Source organism: Macaca mulatta, chromosome 11, assembly GCF_049350105.2.
Source record: "Macaca mulatta isolate MMU2019108-1 chromosome 11, T2T-MMU8v2.0, whole genome shotgun sequence".
Taxonomy (NCBI): domain Eukaryota; kingdom Metazoa; phylum Chordata; class Mammalia; order Primates; family Cercopithecidae; genus Macaca; species Macaca mulatta.
In genome coordinates, this window is record NC_133416.1 from 28,557,770 (window position 1) to 28,572,503 (window position 14,734).

The 14,734-nt window shown below is 38.7% G+C and overlaps 1 protein-coding gene across 3 annotated transcripts in view; it reads left to right on the forward strand.

Moving 5' to 3' along the window:
- Positions 1-14,734, forward strand: part of SSPN (sarcospan) — a 112,740-nt gene that overhangs the window by 87,928 nt on the left and 10,078 nt on the right. For all 3 annotated transcript variants that reach the window (XM_028828917.2, XM_015151147.3, NM_001261346.1), the window contains 1 exon segment: positions 13,904-13,990. In XM_028828917.2, the coding sequence (XP_028684750.2) occupies positions 13,934-13,990 (57 nt within the window). In that variant the 5' untranslated portion in view covers positions 13,904-13,933.

Genomic DNA, 14,734 nt, shown 5'->3' on the forward strand with positions numbered 1-14,734 from the left:
TTTTTATAAACAGTTCATGAATGCTTGGAAAAAATGTGGATTCTCTCATTTTGGGGTTTAAAGTTCTATACTCAATTTTAAAATTAAGCTTGTTAGTCATGTTTTTTCAGCTTCTACATCATTACTGCTTCATCTAAAGGTTACTGAGAGATGTGAGTTAAATGTCCTAAAATTATGTGGTTTTATTTCTCCTTATAATTCTGCCCATTTTCATGTAACATTTTTAGTCCACTTAATAGCTACATACAAGTTAATGATTATAAAACGTTCCTCTGGTCCTAGGTTGACAGCTATTTTCTCTCAGTTTTTTGAAAATATTATCCTATTATCACTGGACTTCAGTTATTGCTGCTAAGACATTTGCCAAACATCTAATTGTTGTTCCTTTAGAGGAAACATGCCCCTTCTGGTTGCTTTACAGATTTTCTCTCTGTTTTTGGTTTCTACAGTTTGCTACAGTATGTCTAAAAGTGGATTTGGCTTTTGTTAATCCTACTAGGGACTGGCTATGTTTCCTGAATCTAAGATTTTTGGGTTTTTCATGAATTCTGAAAAAATTTGAGCCTTTTTTTCCCTAATATTGGTTCTCCCTTCTCTTTGATCCATTTGCCTGGAATCGCTGTCAGATGTATATTTAGAACCTTCTTATTCTCGCTCCGTATTTCTTATCCTGTCTAGTATGTTTCATCTCTCTTTATCTCTCTGTGCTGTATCTTGGGTTATTTTCTCAGATCTTCTGGTTCACTATTCCCTTCTTCATTTAGGTTTAATCTGCCTTTTACCTGTCCATTGAGTTCTTCCTTCTAGCAATTTTAATTTTTCATTTCTAGAACTCACTGATGTTGTTACTGATGTTATTTTCATATATTCCTGGTGCTTCAAAAATTGCCCTGTTCTTTATGTTTTCATTTCCTTCCTTCATGTCTTTAATTGTTTTGAATGTACTTTTTATAGGCTCTGTTCATTACTTCCATTATTTGGAATTCTTATAGCTCTAATTCTTTTTTTTTTTAATTATAGTTTAAGTTCTAGGGTACGTGTGCACAGCGTGCAGGTTTGTTACATATGTATACATGTGCCATGTTGGTGTGCTGCACCCAGTAACTCATCATTTACATTAGGTATATCTCCTAATGCTATCCCTTCACCCTTCCCCCACCCCATGACAGGTCACGGTGTGTGATGTTCCCCTTCCTGTGTCCAAGTGTTCTCATTGTTCAACTTTCACCTATGAGTGAGAACTTGCGGTGTTTGTTTTTTTGTCCTTGTGATAGTTTGCTGAGAATGATTGTTTCCGGCTTCATCCATGTCCCTACAAAGTGTGTGTGTGTGTGTGTGTGTGTGTGTGTACATGTACATGCATGTAAGAGTTGGCCTTCACTAATAATTAATTCTTCAAGTGTTTGCTAATTTTGGTTTGTGAGTTCATCTTCCAAGAGGCTTAGGTATGATAACTTGGTATAGCCTATTTGAGAATACAACCCTTCCAGACGGGTTTGTCTTGCCATGTGTCCCAGTGGTGTTATAGACCTAGAGCCACTTTGTTTTCTTAACTCACTTATTATGAAAAATTTCAGGCATACACAAGAGCAGATACAATTGTATAATGAACCTCTATTCTCATCACTCAGCCTCCATAACTATCAACTCATGCTCAATCTTATCTTATCTGTATGCTCCTATATTTCCTTCACACCCACACACTACAGACACTACACAGTGGATGATTTTGCACTAAATCCAAGACTTTTATATCATTTTATTTATAAATATTTTGCTATGTAAGTCAAAAGATGAAAACTAAAAAATAATCAATATACTAATAATACACCTAACAAGTTAATTTCTTAATAGAATCAAACCACTGTTCAAATATTCATGATTAGCTCATTAATAGTTCTTCCTAGGTTTGTCAAAATCAGGATCTCAATAAGATCTGTACACTGCAGTTGATTCATATATTTCTAATGTTTCCTTTACTCAAAAAGTTATCCTTTTTCTCTCTTTTCTAGTCTCTCTCTCTCTCTCTCTCTCTCTCTCTCTCTCTCTGTCTCTGTCTCTCTGTCTTTCTCCCCTTACAATTTACTTATTGAAACAGCCAGGTTTTGGGTTATTTTTTCAGGATCACTTTCATGTTACCTTCTCATCTTAATAGGTTCCAGGACTAAGAAAGTAGTAGAAAAACCTCAAACTGCCCCCCTGCATCTGTTGAGACAGAACAATTTTCTGGATGACTTCCAGTGCTAGTGGGCTAATTGTTTTCTCATCTTATAAGTGATGCTACGTTTTATCCAGCGTTTTACAGGGAGAGTTTTCCTATCATTTAGTCCTTAATATTATGCAGAAATAAAACCTCTTGATGCTTTTTAGAAATTTATTTTGGATCAACTTGCAAGTTTCTTAACCTCTCTGAGCTGCAAGTTTCTATAAAATAGAGTAATATTTTTTACTTGATTGCATTGTTTGGGGGAAAATGAGCTAATGTATAAAAAGTAAGTAATACAAAAAAGATACACTTTCTGGGAAGTGGGGATAGCTGAGCAGGGTTTGACGAATAAATGTGAGTGAATTCAAGATGGTTGAAAGAGTAGCACCATTACACTGGGTAGATAAGGAAAGAAAAGCACATTTTAGGTCAAAGGCACAATTCATGTCCTATGACTGTTCAGCCCAGTTTTCATCCATAACCAACTTTATTGCTTCACAGTTCTGTTGGTTGTGCTTATTTTGTCTTTTGAGGATATAACTGCAAGAATTCCCAGCAGTTCCTATCAAATGTGTATCTTAACCCAGATACACAAATTTGTGTTATAATATGAAAACGAGACCCAAACCAAAGTGATTCTACTTGAAGATGTCCGTGGTAAGTCATACACTGGGATAGTTGTCAGATTTCTCTTCTTGGTTTTGTGTAAATTGATGAAACACTCAGCCTTGGGTTCACTGGTATAAAATGATGAGCTATTTGCAATTGTTTCAAGCAAGGTTTTTGGAACTTATGTAGTACTTTGTGTTGGCACACATTTTACAGATCTTCCTAGCTTTCCAGCCTCATTTTGGCAGGAACATCAAAGAAAGCACACTATATCCATAAGATTTGGGGGATTCACACTCCTCTCATCCAGCTGCTGGTCACAAGTTGCAACTCATTTTTATCAGTTTCATTGGGTCGTCTTCTAATACCCTATAAAGCAACATAGGAGATACAAGTGAACATCTGCAAAGCACAGTGTGTACTGAGAAACAGGGCAGTCACTTAACGAGCACATTTTTCCTCCCACTCTTTCTGTGCTTGGACAACAGATCTGGCTAAACTACACAGCAATGCAAATTACAATGTAACTTTGGTGGGAAAAATTATATAAAATTCTAGTTTTCAAGTAGTTTCAAACAATGACAAAACGTACCACTTTGAATTAGAAAGGATGTATCTAGCCATACAAAGCACTTCGACTTGGCACGTAAGTATTCCATACTTCTTTACCAACCAATCAGAACTTTTATCACAACATACCAGGTGAATCCACTCTCATTTCTGGCAATTGCATAAGCAAAACTTTCTTAAGAAAATTGCCTATAAATTCTTAGATATTTTGTTTTTACAGTGTGTTTTCCAAAGATATCCAAATTTAACAAAGTTGTAGGTGAGGAAGACCTGCTTTTGCATTATACTTTAATTAATTAGCATTTATTTTTGTTTACTTTGAATGTCTTTGCATACTCATATGAAAAATACATACATTTACAATAATTCAGATGTAGACCTGTCAGATATCAACTCCTCAGGTAGAAGGACAGTTAAAATAATAAAGAGGTGTGTGTTAAACATGGCTAAACTTAGGTGTGATTGAGCAAGTGTCTTTTCTCTTTAGATCCTGAAAGGAAATACTTTTCTGTGATAGAATTTCTTGTCTATAATTGACTTTTCACTGAGAAATTTTGACCTGGATTTCTACCAGCCTCTTTTAAAAGTAATCTCACATGTCATCTTTGCAAAGTCAATATTACAAATTGTTTCCCCCAACTCCCCAGAAAGATGTGGAAATGACCAGATGAGGCTCTGTGTCGAAACCCAAACCCCTTGTGGGCAGGCAGAACTTAGTTCTTCCATGAATAGGATTTCTGCACTAGAGCTTTTCATCGGCAACTTTTACTCTAATGGCAAAAAAAAAAAAAAAAAAAAAAGTAAAATCAGTGAAGCTCTGGGGTTGGCGATTCCTAAGACAAATGAAAAGGCATTGAAAATCTTCCAGATATATCATAGGCCAAATAAAGTAGTCATTTGCAAAGCTTCCTAGATATAAAAAATTGTTGCTAGCTACAGTTTTGTTCACAGTGAAAAAGAAGCTTCTATTTTGAGCTTGGTTAGATAAAACGAAGAAAAAACATTTTTTTTTCAAGGTTATAATTAGTGGTCTGAGTTTTAATGCTGGTCCACTAATGTTAGTGTTTAGAGACAGACAGATTGTTACAATGCTCCCCTCCTCTTGGTGGTCAGTTCTGCCGTAAACTCTTCACTTGATATTTGCACCCCTATTATTTTTGGAATTCGCCGTGAATATCTGCACACTAAGTTTGGCTGAAACAATTGTGTTTTCTAAAAAAGTAATATTAACTTGAGGATCTCATATGGCCAGAAAATAGTTTTTTTTTTTTTTTTTTGAGACGGAGTCTCCCTGTGTCTCCCAGGCTGGAGTGCAGTGGCCTGATCTCGGCTCACTGCAAGCTCCGCCTCCCGGGTTCACGCCATTCTTCCGCCTCAGCCTCCCAAGTAGCTGAGACTACAGGCGCCCGCCACCACGCCCGGCTGGTTTTTTGTATTTTTAGTAGAGACGGGGTTTCACCATGTTAGCCAGGATAGTCTCGATCTCCTTACCTCGTGATCCACCCGCCTCAGCCTCCCAAAGTGCTGGGATTACAGGCTTGAGCCACCACGCCCGGCCAATAGTTTTAATTGAACGGCATTTTTTCCAGAAGTTAAATGATTGTCATTGTAAAACCACAGTAGTGTAATCAGAGAAACATGCAGCTGGGCATGGGACATAGTTCCTAAGATTGGCATTTCCTGGGTGGTAGATTATATGTAGGTTTGTAGCAGAAATAAATAGAGGCAGGAAAAGAAGTTTTATAACTCTCTTAGGTATTTGCAAACTATGTCAACGTGGTTGGAAAGATTTTTGAAAAGTGGGTCCTTACTATGAAAGCAAAATATCATCCTAGAGATGATGAAATCGAGGCTCCAAGGGTTAACTTGGTCAGTCAGCTGGAAAGTGGTGGAGGTGGGTTTTGAACCATTCCACTAGACCCAGAGCTAACATGCATGCACCACCTTGTTCTCTGTCTTTAGGTATGTGGCCTATCTTGCCATAATACTTTACAGTTCACTTTTGTTGTCCTTTCTCAGGGGCATTCGTATGTTGTCTATGAAACCTGTGAATTCTTAGATACTTATAGTGGATGCATGTTGTTGAAATAACAGAGCCTGCAAGGCTCTCAAACATCTACCTTTTTTTTAAAAGGGTTGCTGGGCATTACCAATTCATTTTTTAAGGGAGAACATATCACTTTAAGGATTTATTATTTGTATTTTACTAATCACTGTATGTCATGTTTGTTGGGAAAAGAAACTATGATGATAATTGCTATATTCTCCATAGCTCTTCTCAAGAGCTGACAGGTTATATATATACTTATTTATTTGTTTATGGTCTGCCTCTCCACTTTAGCCCCATCAAGGCAGGGATTTTTCTCTCTTCTTTTCACTGTGGTATCTCCAAGCCTCAAAGAGTACCTGGCACATGGTAGTTACACAAGGAATATTTGTTAAATGAGCAGAATGAGATTATTTCTAAGATGTGACTGAGTGCTTATGTTTACATCTGTTATTCATTTTCGGCTTGAACTTAAGCACAGTTTGAGTTCCTGTGAGATGGGGAAAAATACCTACTACAATTCCAGACACGTTATTTATGATATTTAAAAGTCAATTACTAACTCTCATTTTCTCCATCTTCTACGTGATAAGACTGAGTCTCAATGACTAAGTCACGGTCCCCCAGCCCGCATGGTCATTTGGACCTCAAAGACTTTGTTTTTCACACTGCCTCAGGATTGGTGCTTCAGCAATTCAGGAGAGGAGCAGATGGTAGAATGTTCTTCAGATCTCTGCAGTTCTTGCTTATAGTGCTGTCAAGATTCCTTCAGGCAGGTGACTGTGCCATGCAGTGGCTAAGAGCCAGGCTCTGCACTCTGACAGCACAGCTATCGATTCTGTGATATACAGTATATTTGCCATGTGAACATGACATTATCATCTCCATTTTACAGATAGGGAAACTGAGGCTAAAAAAATTAAACAGCTTTGTCCAAGATCATTTGGCTAGCAAAGTAATTGAGTCAAGATTCAAACTTTAATGCCCATCTTCTTCCCACTATGTAACCCTGTCTCCTTAATTATGTTTATAGTTCTATACTTGATTTTACAGAACCAAATAAGCAGTTATCATTTATTGAATGAACTGTTACTTGATGTTTCATGCTTTGCACCATCTTCACCTTTCTTGCCTTATCCAGTTAGGGAAAAGAGTACATTTTGTGTTCCTTTATCTTGCTTTTATCTAAAAATATAATGAAAAAGAATTAATAATAATAATAACAAATGTAGGAAGGGGATATCATTCATAATTCTACCATATTGAAGCCCTATATGATTAACACCAAAAATTTTGCCTTTAAAAACATAATACATTGGGGGAAAAAAAGGTAGCTGATTCAGTGCTTCTTACATTATAAAATGGATGAGGGATTTTGGTAAGTGATCAGCAAGGCAGGGGTTGTATAAGCTGCTGTCAGCCGCTCATATTTACACCTGGCATGGACTGGTCAAATGACATTACCCATGGCAATACATTTTCCTGTGCCTCCGTTCCTCTGGGGATTAAACTGTGATTTTCTAAAGGGCGAAGACCATATCTTCTTCTTTATACTCCCAGTCCCTACCACAGTAAAGGTTGAGCTAAATTCAGTTGGAGAGTGATACCTAGATTAGGGTGGCCATTGATAGCAAGATCTCAAAGCTTATGCTGTAACCATTCTTCCTCTATTCCCACAAATCAGGAAATAAGTACTATGATTTCTCCTTGGCACCCTCCCCTGTATCTTTATACAGATTATGTAGGCTGATTGTAGGGATTCCAAGCAATTAGTAATGAGTAATGTGCCAAACTTAGATACAAACCAATCTCACTTGTTAATCAGATACTTCTGTCAAAAGAGGGACCCAGAAAAGGCAGAAATGGGATGGAGGTGCAGGAGCATGCTGGAGCATTTCTGATGGACTTGTAACAGCTGATGGCATGCACCTCTTCCCAGCTTTGCTCAGTGACTTCGTGTTGGTTATCTTGAAATCAGCCATGGTAGAAGTAGTCATACCATGGAAATTAGCAAATGCTACAAATAGCCCTTCTCTAATTGGTTGTTAGACATTTACCATCACACCACTGTAGAGGTGGTGCAATTTTCGAGGTGATTGTTTTGCTTTGGGTTGGAGTGGCTGATGACCTTTAACAGTAGCAGAATGCCACATCACACTCGAAGATTTAGAGATGTTCCTCAAACCACCAGTCAGATACATTGAGGAAACAGGCTCTGCAGTGAGGTCATATTTAAATAGCAGTGAAGACAGAGGGATTTCTCCCCCAATTTGAAGGACTCCTATGATAGCAGAGACTACATTTCTTTATGGGGAAACAAATGGAGCCAACACCTTTGTAACATAATAGTAATACAAACAATTCAAGGGCAATGAATGTATATCTAGCCTTTTACATTTCTAAAAACTCAGTTTTCTCTCCCTTGAAAAATGCATTCTTGAGATGATTAAATGCAAGAATGCATGTCAGGTGTTCAGCACTGGGCTTAACACTCTGTAAATACTCATAAATGGTATACTATTGTTATTATATTATTGTTTATAATAAACAACTCTCTATAGGAAATTCCAGTAGTCAGTGTCACTCTGGACCCCTAACCATTTCGATAAACCCCACCCCAGACATCAGCATTTAGAGCACTGTGCTTACAGCTTAGCCTAGTGGTTCTCAAAAGGGTCGTCCCAGCACTGGCAGCATTAGCATTTCCTGGGAATTTGTTAGAAATGCAAATTCTCAGTCCTTACCCCAGACCTATTGGATCAGAAATTCTGAGGATGAGGCCAGTATTTACCCACCTCTTCAAGTGATTCTGAACCACTCTCTTAGGCTTTGTCTTACCATAAGGCAGTGGCAATGAGAATCCAGTAAAAATGTTTAAGTCAGGCTAAAATATTCTCTCCAGTCTTTCTGAAATCTTGATTGGATAAGCAGCCTTTAATAGATCCGTGTGAAATGTTCTGTTGCATGCCATTTAATTTTCTGGTCTATTATGTGTAAACAATCCTCCTAAGACTATCCTCAATTAACAGACTGTAATATATTTATCATTTGTTGAAAATGAATTCTAATAGTTTACCTTAATGTTTATTAAATAGGTGACAATCCATGGAAATTCTCTTAAGAAATATTCGGAGAAACATTTACAGTTCTGCTACTTCTGTTGTTGACCAATTGATTTTGTAAACATGAGATGAGAGTTCATCTTGTTACTATATTGATTGGATTAAAGCACTTTAAATACAAAGGTGAAAGTTGATTAACTAACAGAAATAGAGTCCCATTGCAGGTACACAATGAAACGGGGGTAAGGAAGGAGAAGAAAAACATTGAAAGGCATTTGACAGGGAAAGGTTGTATTCCCCAGATAACCCTGTCAAGCAGCTCGGTTGACAACAAAAAGAAGAAAACAAATAAATTGGAGGTTGTGTGAATGTCACAAGACCAGAATATAAATACATACGACATGGAGAGAGTAAATATCAATAATTCTCATTCTCGCAAAATGTTTTAGGGTGGTACCTTCCAGCTATGACAAAATCAAAAGGAAAAAAAAAATAACAAGCAGGTAAATCTCCGAGACACTGGTCCAGTATCTACCTTTTATTCATAGTACAAACCCTCAAAAGACACCACCGCAGGTGTAATAGGCCAAATAACAAAGACAAAGACAATGTGTGACAAGACTCAGGACTCGCACATCTACAAAAATGGATTTAACATTCAGAGACCATTTCAGCCCTGTCTAACTTTCTAGCTCACAAGAGAAAATGCAGACTTCACTCTGCATGGACAAAAAGGATATCTTCAGGCAGAATGTGGAATTTAGGACTTCAGTTTTCTCTTCACGCTAAACCAATTGTAGAAACACACATCCGAAAATAAGTTAAAAGTCATGATTACTGTCTTTCTTTTTTCCATTAAAAATCACTTTAAGTTTTTCTTATCAACTTAATTATTTGCACGCACATTGACTAAATCTCAACAAGCTTTTAAATGCTAGTTGCCCTTTGCCCTCTCAGCACTAGCCTTCCCAGTGCCACACATGTGCCATTTGGCTTTGTGCTCTGTGACACCGCCATCTGGGTGTCTGGTCCAACAAGCGCCTTCTTGAAATCCTTACATAACTGCCTTCTTCCTGTGCCGTGGGCTTCACCTCACCATATCTAATGGGAGCTCTGGCCTGGACTCTAGGAATGTCGTTCCAGATAGGCCTGGCGGGTCTCACTGCCCACTAACATGAGCTCCCCCTTCCTTGCTGGGAAGCCAGAATGCCGTGTCTTCCTGGCACGTACACATCCTGCCAGCTCAGGAAACAAAACCCTTAGTCTAGCATGAGAAATCTGGTTTTCTCTCCATGGCCAGAAAACCTTTAGTTCAGTATCAGTAAAGCCTACCCTTCTAAAACATGCTTACACTGAACATCAATAAACTCTCTGATAAAGAAGTCTTGTTATAACATGCAAAGCTGTAGGTAAAAAAAATGAAAGTCCCCTCTCACCTTAGACCATATCAAGCCCTATCAGAAGGCCAAGAAATTAAAATATGTTCAATACATTTAAGCTTTATAGCAAATACCCTGTACAAGAACCTAAATTGAAGCTTTCAAAAATCTAAAAGGACAAATCTAAAAGGACAATCCATTTCGTAATTTTTAGATATGACATGACATAGAACTATAATTATAAGAAATATACCTGAGATGCTTTCTGTTCAAAAAATTCAAAGATTCTTCATAACTGGGTAACTAACTGGACCCTTTTCTGTTTTCAGACTCTCTCTGGATGGGCCACTGTTTCCTGTGGTGTCAATTGCTTCACATATGGTGATGACTAACAAATCCTTGTCTCCAGCCCAGGTCTCGTTCCTGAGCTCTAAGCCCATATGGCTGCACTTTGTGTCCATGTGGGATCATCATTCCCACTCCCATTCTGCCCCTCCTTTTCTATCTTATCTCATTAAATGTCCACAGCACCCACCTGGCAGCACCTTCCTGACCTCTCCCTCTCCTCAGCTGTTACATCTTTACCTTAATCAGTCTTTAGAACCTGTGGATTCAGTTTTTTTACTGTCATTCAAACACACCCACTCCCTATCACTACTTCTACCTGAGCTCAGACACTCATCATTTCTCAGGTGAAGAATGGCCTGTAGGTGGTCTTCTCTTCCCAAGAATTGCCCCCATCCAATCCATTCTTCATAGCCAGAAGGACCATTCTAAAAGGCAAAGTCAGTCACGCCCTTCTGCTGCTGAAAATGTCCTAGCTGAAATCAAAGTCCTTTGTGATCTACTTCCTGTCCATTGCTGCAAATACGTCTTTTGCCTTTTATTTTTTTCTCTGCACCGGACCTAGAGGAATCCTCAAATGTTTACTCTGCCTTTCTTCGTGCCTTTGCACCTCTATTACTCTCTGCACAGAATACCTTTCCTCACACTCTCCTAGCCACTTTCTGCATATCCTCAAAACTCATCTTTCTCCAGGAAGTCTCCCCAAGTTTCCATCAGGGTAGTTATTCCTTCTGGGTATTCCTATAGCAGATGTAGTCCTAGTACTTTTACAATAGCCCAACTGCATTATCCTCTCTTTTCTCACTGGACTGGGAGATCCTTAGATGCTGGTTAGTCCTTGGTGTTAGGGCCTGTTTTTCCATCTCTCATTTCCCAGGATCATACAATAACACAGGGCCTGCTTATTGTATGTCCTCCATAAAATTCTGTGACTTGAATAAGTGAAATGCTCTAGAATGAGGTCATGTGTTCCTATGCAACTTCTTTCTGGATACCAGGGTAAATGAAGGCTACAAAGAAGGAGCTACTGCTGAAATCAGAAATTTTGTTCAAGTAGAGGCACTGAATCAGATTTTTAAGGTGCTAGTTAGGCCTTATTACTGGAATGTGTCTCTTATGAAGACAAAGAGGAAAGTCTTGGCGATTGCCAACTTCAGCTGGTAGTCTCTAGGGAAGAAGGCAGTTATGTGGGAGAGCCTGACCCTTTGCACCTGCAGACAGAAACTCACAGGCATGTGTCTAGGGATATAAGCAGGATTACAACCCTCAATCTGGTGTGTCACCAATAAACAAAAAGTAGGTCTTTCTTTGATTGTTTCAAGTTTTGTAAATTCTTAATGTGAGAATAAATAGTAAACCCCTACAGTTCTTATCAAACTTATCCTTCAATTTAGTATTTTTTACAAATAAACTTTACAAAAGAGCTTCATCCTGACTTGAAAATGCCATGTTAGGGGCTACACGAATAACTTCAGTATCTTTACTTTTGTATCTGCAAGTCTTCTGCTGAAAAGCTGCCTCCCTGGGTCCTATCTGTTTTATTTTCTCTCCAGATCTCTTCAGTCCATGCCATGCTCACATGTTTTAATGCTGTGTCTCTCCACTGCAAATATTATATCCTGCTATTAAACCTAGCAACCATTTCCATTCAATGATGGAAAACCCTGGAAACAGTCTGTAGTAAGAGAAGGCTTGGCTTTTGACTTCATGGTCCAATAGAAATCTGAACAACCTAAAACTTGGCAATGGATGAGGGCATAGGTAGCTTATTGATTGTGTAATCAAAGGGAGAAGAGGATAGAAGTTTTACCTGAAAATGCCATGTTGGCTTTGCAAATGATTTCTCCACCCTAACAGAGACTGCCTATGGTTTGAAGCTGACCCCGGGGTAGCAAGTATGAGTATGTGCAAACCAGTTGTTTAATGACTTGCTAGGTGACTCTCAGCCACTCTTTCAACATCTGTCTCTAGGATAATTGTGCTTATCAGGAAATGCAATTCTGTTGCTTATATTTTCTATTTTAAAAGTGTGGAAATTTATCAATGTTTTAAGCTTTCCAAAATTCAATGTGAATAGATATGCTTTGATTAGAAACTCTAAATCCTGGTTCTAAAAAGTCTAGTTCATGAAAAAGAAAATGCAGTTTAACGAACAGATGGAGTATATTTTCCCTCAAAGCTGCCGTTTCTCTGGCCAGCCTTCTTTCAGTAGGCACGTCCACCGTCTTTTTGTCACTGATGCTCCAAAGCGTGGAGGTCACTTCCGGTTTCTCCCTCTCCAGGTCCTCCCATCAGTTATGCAATAGCCAAGATGTATAGATTCAGCTTTTACTGTGCCTGTCATCTCCATCTCTTTTTCTGAATTTGCGTGCTACTATCTGAGCTCTGGCTCACCTGATATGTTGATCTTGCTCAGGTTAGTAAAATAATACCCTGATGTTCTCACTGCCGACCCACCCAACATCACTGCTAATTTTCCTGAAATGTGTCTCTCAAATCATGTCATTCTCTTCTCAGAAATTTTCAAGGGAGTGCCACTACGTACTAAATCAATCCTGTGTCCCCAGATTTTCATCCTACCCTTTGTGCTCTATATTTTTTGTTTGTTTGTTTGTTTTTGAGATGGAATTTCACTCTTGTTGCCCAGACTGGTGTGCAATGGTACAGTCTCAGCTCACTGCAATCTCTGCTTCCCAGGTTCAAGCGATTCTTCTGCCTCAGTCTCCCGAGTACCTGGGATTACAGGTGTGCACCACCACGCCCGGCTAATTTTTGTATTTTCAGTAGAGACAGGGTTTCACCATGTTGGCCAGGCTGGTCTCAAACTCCTGACCTCAGGTGATTCACCCGCCTCAGCCTCCCAAAGTGCTGGGATGACAGGCGTGAGGCACCGCACCCAACCTATATGTCGTTATTTTAAACTATGGGTGTGCATTTGCTGTTCTTTCAACACATTCTCTGTGCGGCTCTTCCTCTGTGCTATTGCTTATGGTGCTGCTTTATCCCAAGCTACCTGATTTGAATCCTGGTTCCAAAGAAAAGGCTTTGTGCCTTTTCTTTCTCACTTACAATATGAGGATCATAGTATCACCTACCTTATAGGATTTTGTGGCAATTACAGGAGGGCATACAATATAAAGCAATTACAGGAGGAATATAATACAAAGCCCTTAGAAGAGCCCCAGCATGTAGTAAATATTCAGCTAATGTTAGTAATCATGTTTCATTTCTTTCAAGGACCATTTCAAATCCATGTCTTAATGGAAGCCTTTTATATCGCCCAACTCAATGTAATTTCTTCCTCTTTTTGTACTTCTTTGAGTAATATTTAACGTGAAATGTCCTACCTTAGAATATGGTGTGCATTTATTTTGGCTTTCACTGGATTGTAAACTGATGAACACTGAGTAAACTTTATTCCTCATCACATACTCTGAAGGATTTTGTATAGTACCTGGCATATCAAAAGAACTTAGTAAATGCTGGCTAAGTGGAAATCAATTGATTTTACTAATTTTAAAGTGGTTTTCCAACAGTTGAAAGAAAAACACAGTACATAAAGATAAGTAAATGAAATGAACAGCTTTATAACATGGATGTGACTGGGGCAAGACGCTGAGACTGATGTCATTTGAACGCACAACGTGCCCTGATAACATCCTTTCTTCTGTGTTCTCCATTGCAGGTCTGCTTAGTGGCCTATCTTGGCTTGTTTATGCTTTGTGTCTCATATCAGGTTGACGAACGGACATGTATTCAATTTTCTATGAAAGTAAGTTGTGATTGTTCTTTCTCTTTTATCATCACATAGAAAGAAACCCAAGTACAAAATAAGGGAGTGCCTTCTGAAGGGGTTGCATATCTGATTAGTCTAGAAATTGCATTTTTAGGCACGCCAAAAAATGTTTTAAGAGGGCATTGATCCAGACCTCAAAGGTAATGCTGATTTTGTTTTTTAAGTCTTAATTTCCATGAACTGGGTTGGCCTGGAGGATATGAAGTCTGTCCTTCAATGCCCTTAAAAGGAATATTGAAAATTCATCAGTTCAACAAAACACTTGGCCAGAAAAAAGTGTCTCTTTCAGTGCCCACTTCCATATCTCGGGGGTTATTTGGGATATTTTAATAATGAAGCAGTCTAAGTGTATTTCCTCTTGTAGGTGGGATCACTGGGACAGAAAAAGTACATTGGGTGCATCCAAATGCTCTGTGCCAAGACTCTCAGGGCAAAGTGGGGGACGGGCGATGGGATATGCGTGGTTTGGCAAGCAAGTGTGTCTTTCATTTGTGTGTATCTTTTTTCTGTTAGGGACAGTGCATTTGGCTGGAGCCAATTCAAGTACACAGCACTTTCACTGCACAACAGAATCTACCCCAAAGGGAAGCAAAGACATTCGCTTTCAGAGTATGAGGACATAGACACAGAACTTAGCAATCAGAGCTAGTAGAAAGCAAATTCCTACATTTTCTCTCAACCACTGTAGCAAAGAATACAAAGCTTTCTTTAATCTTTTTT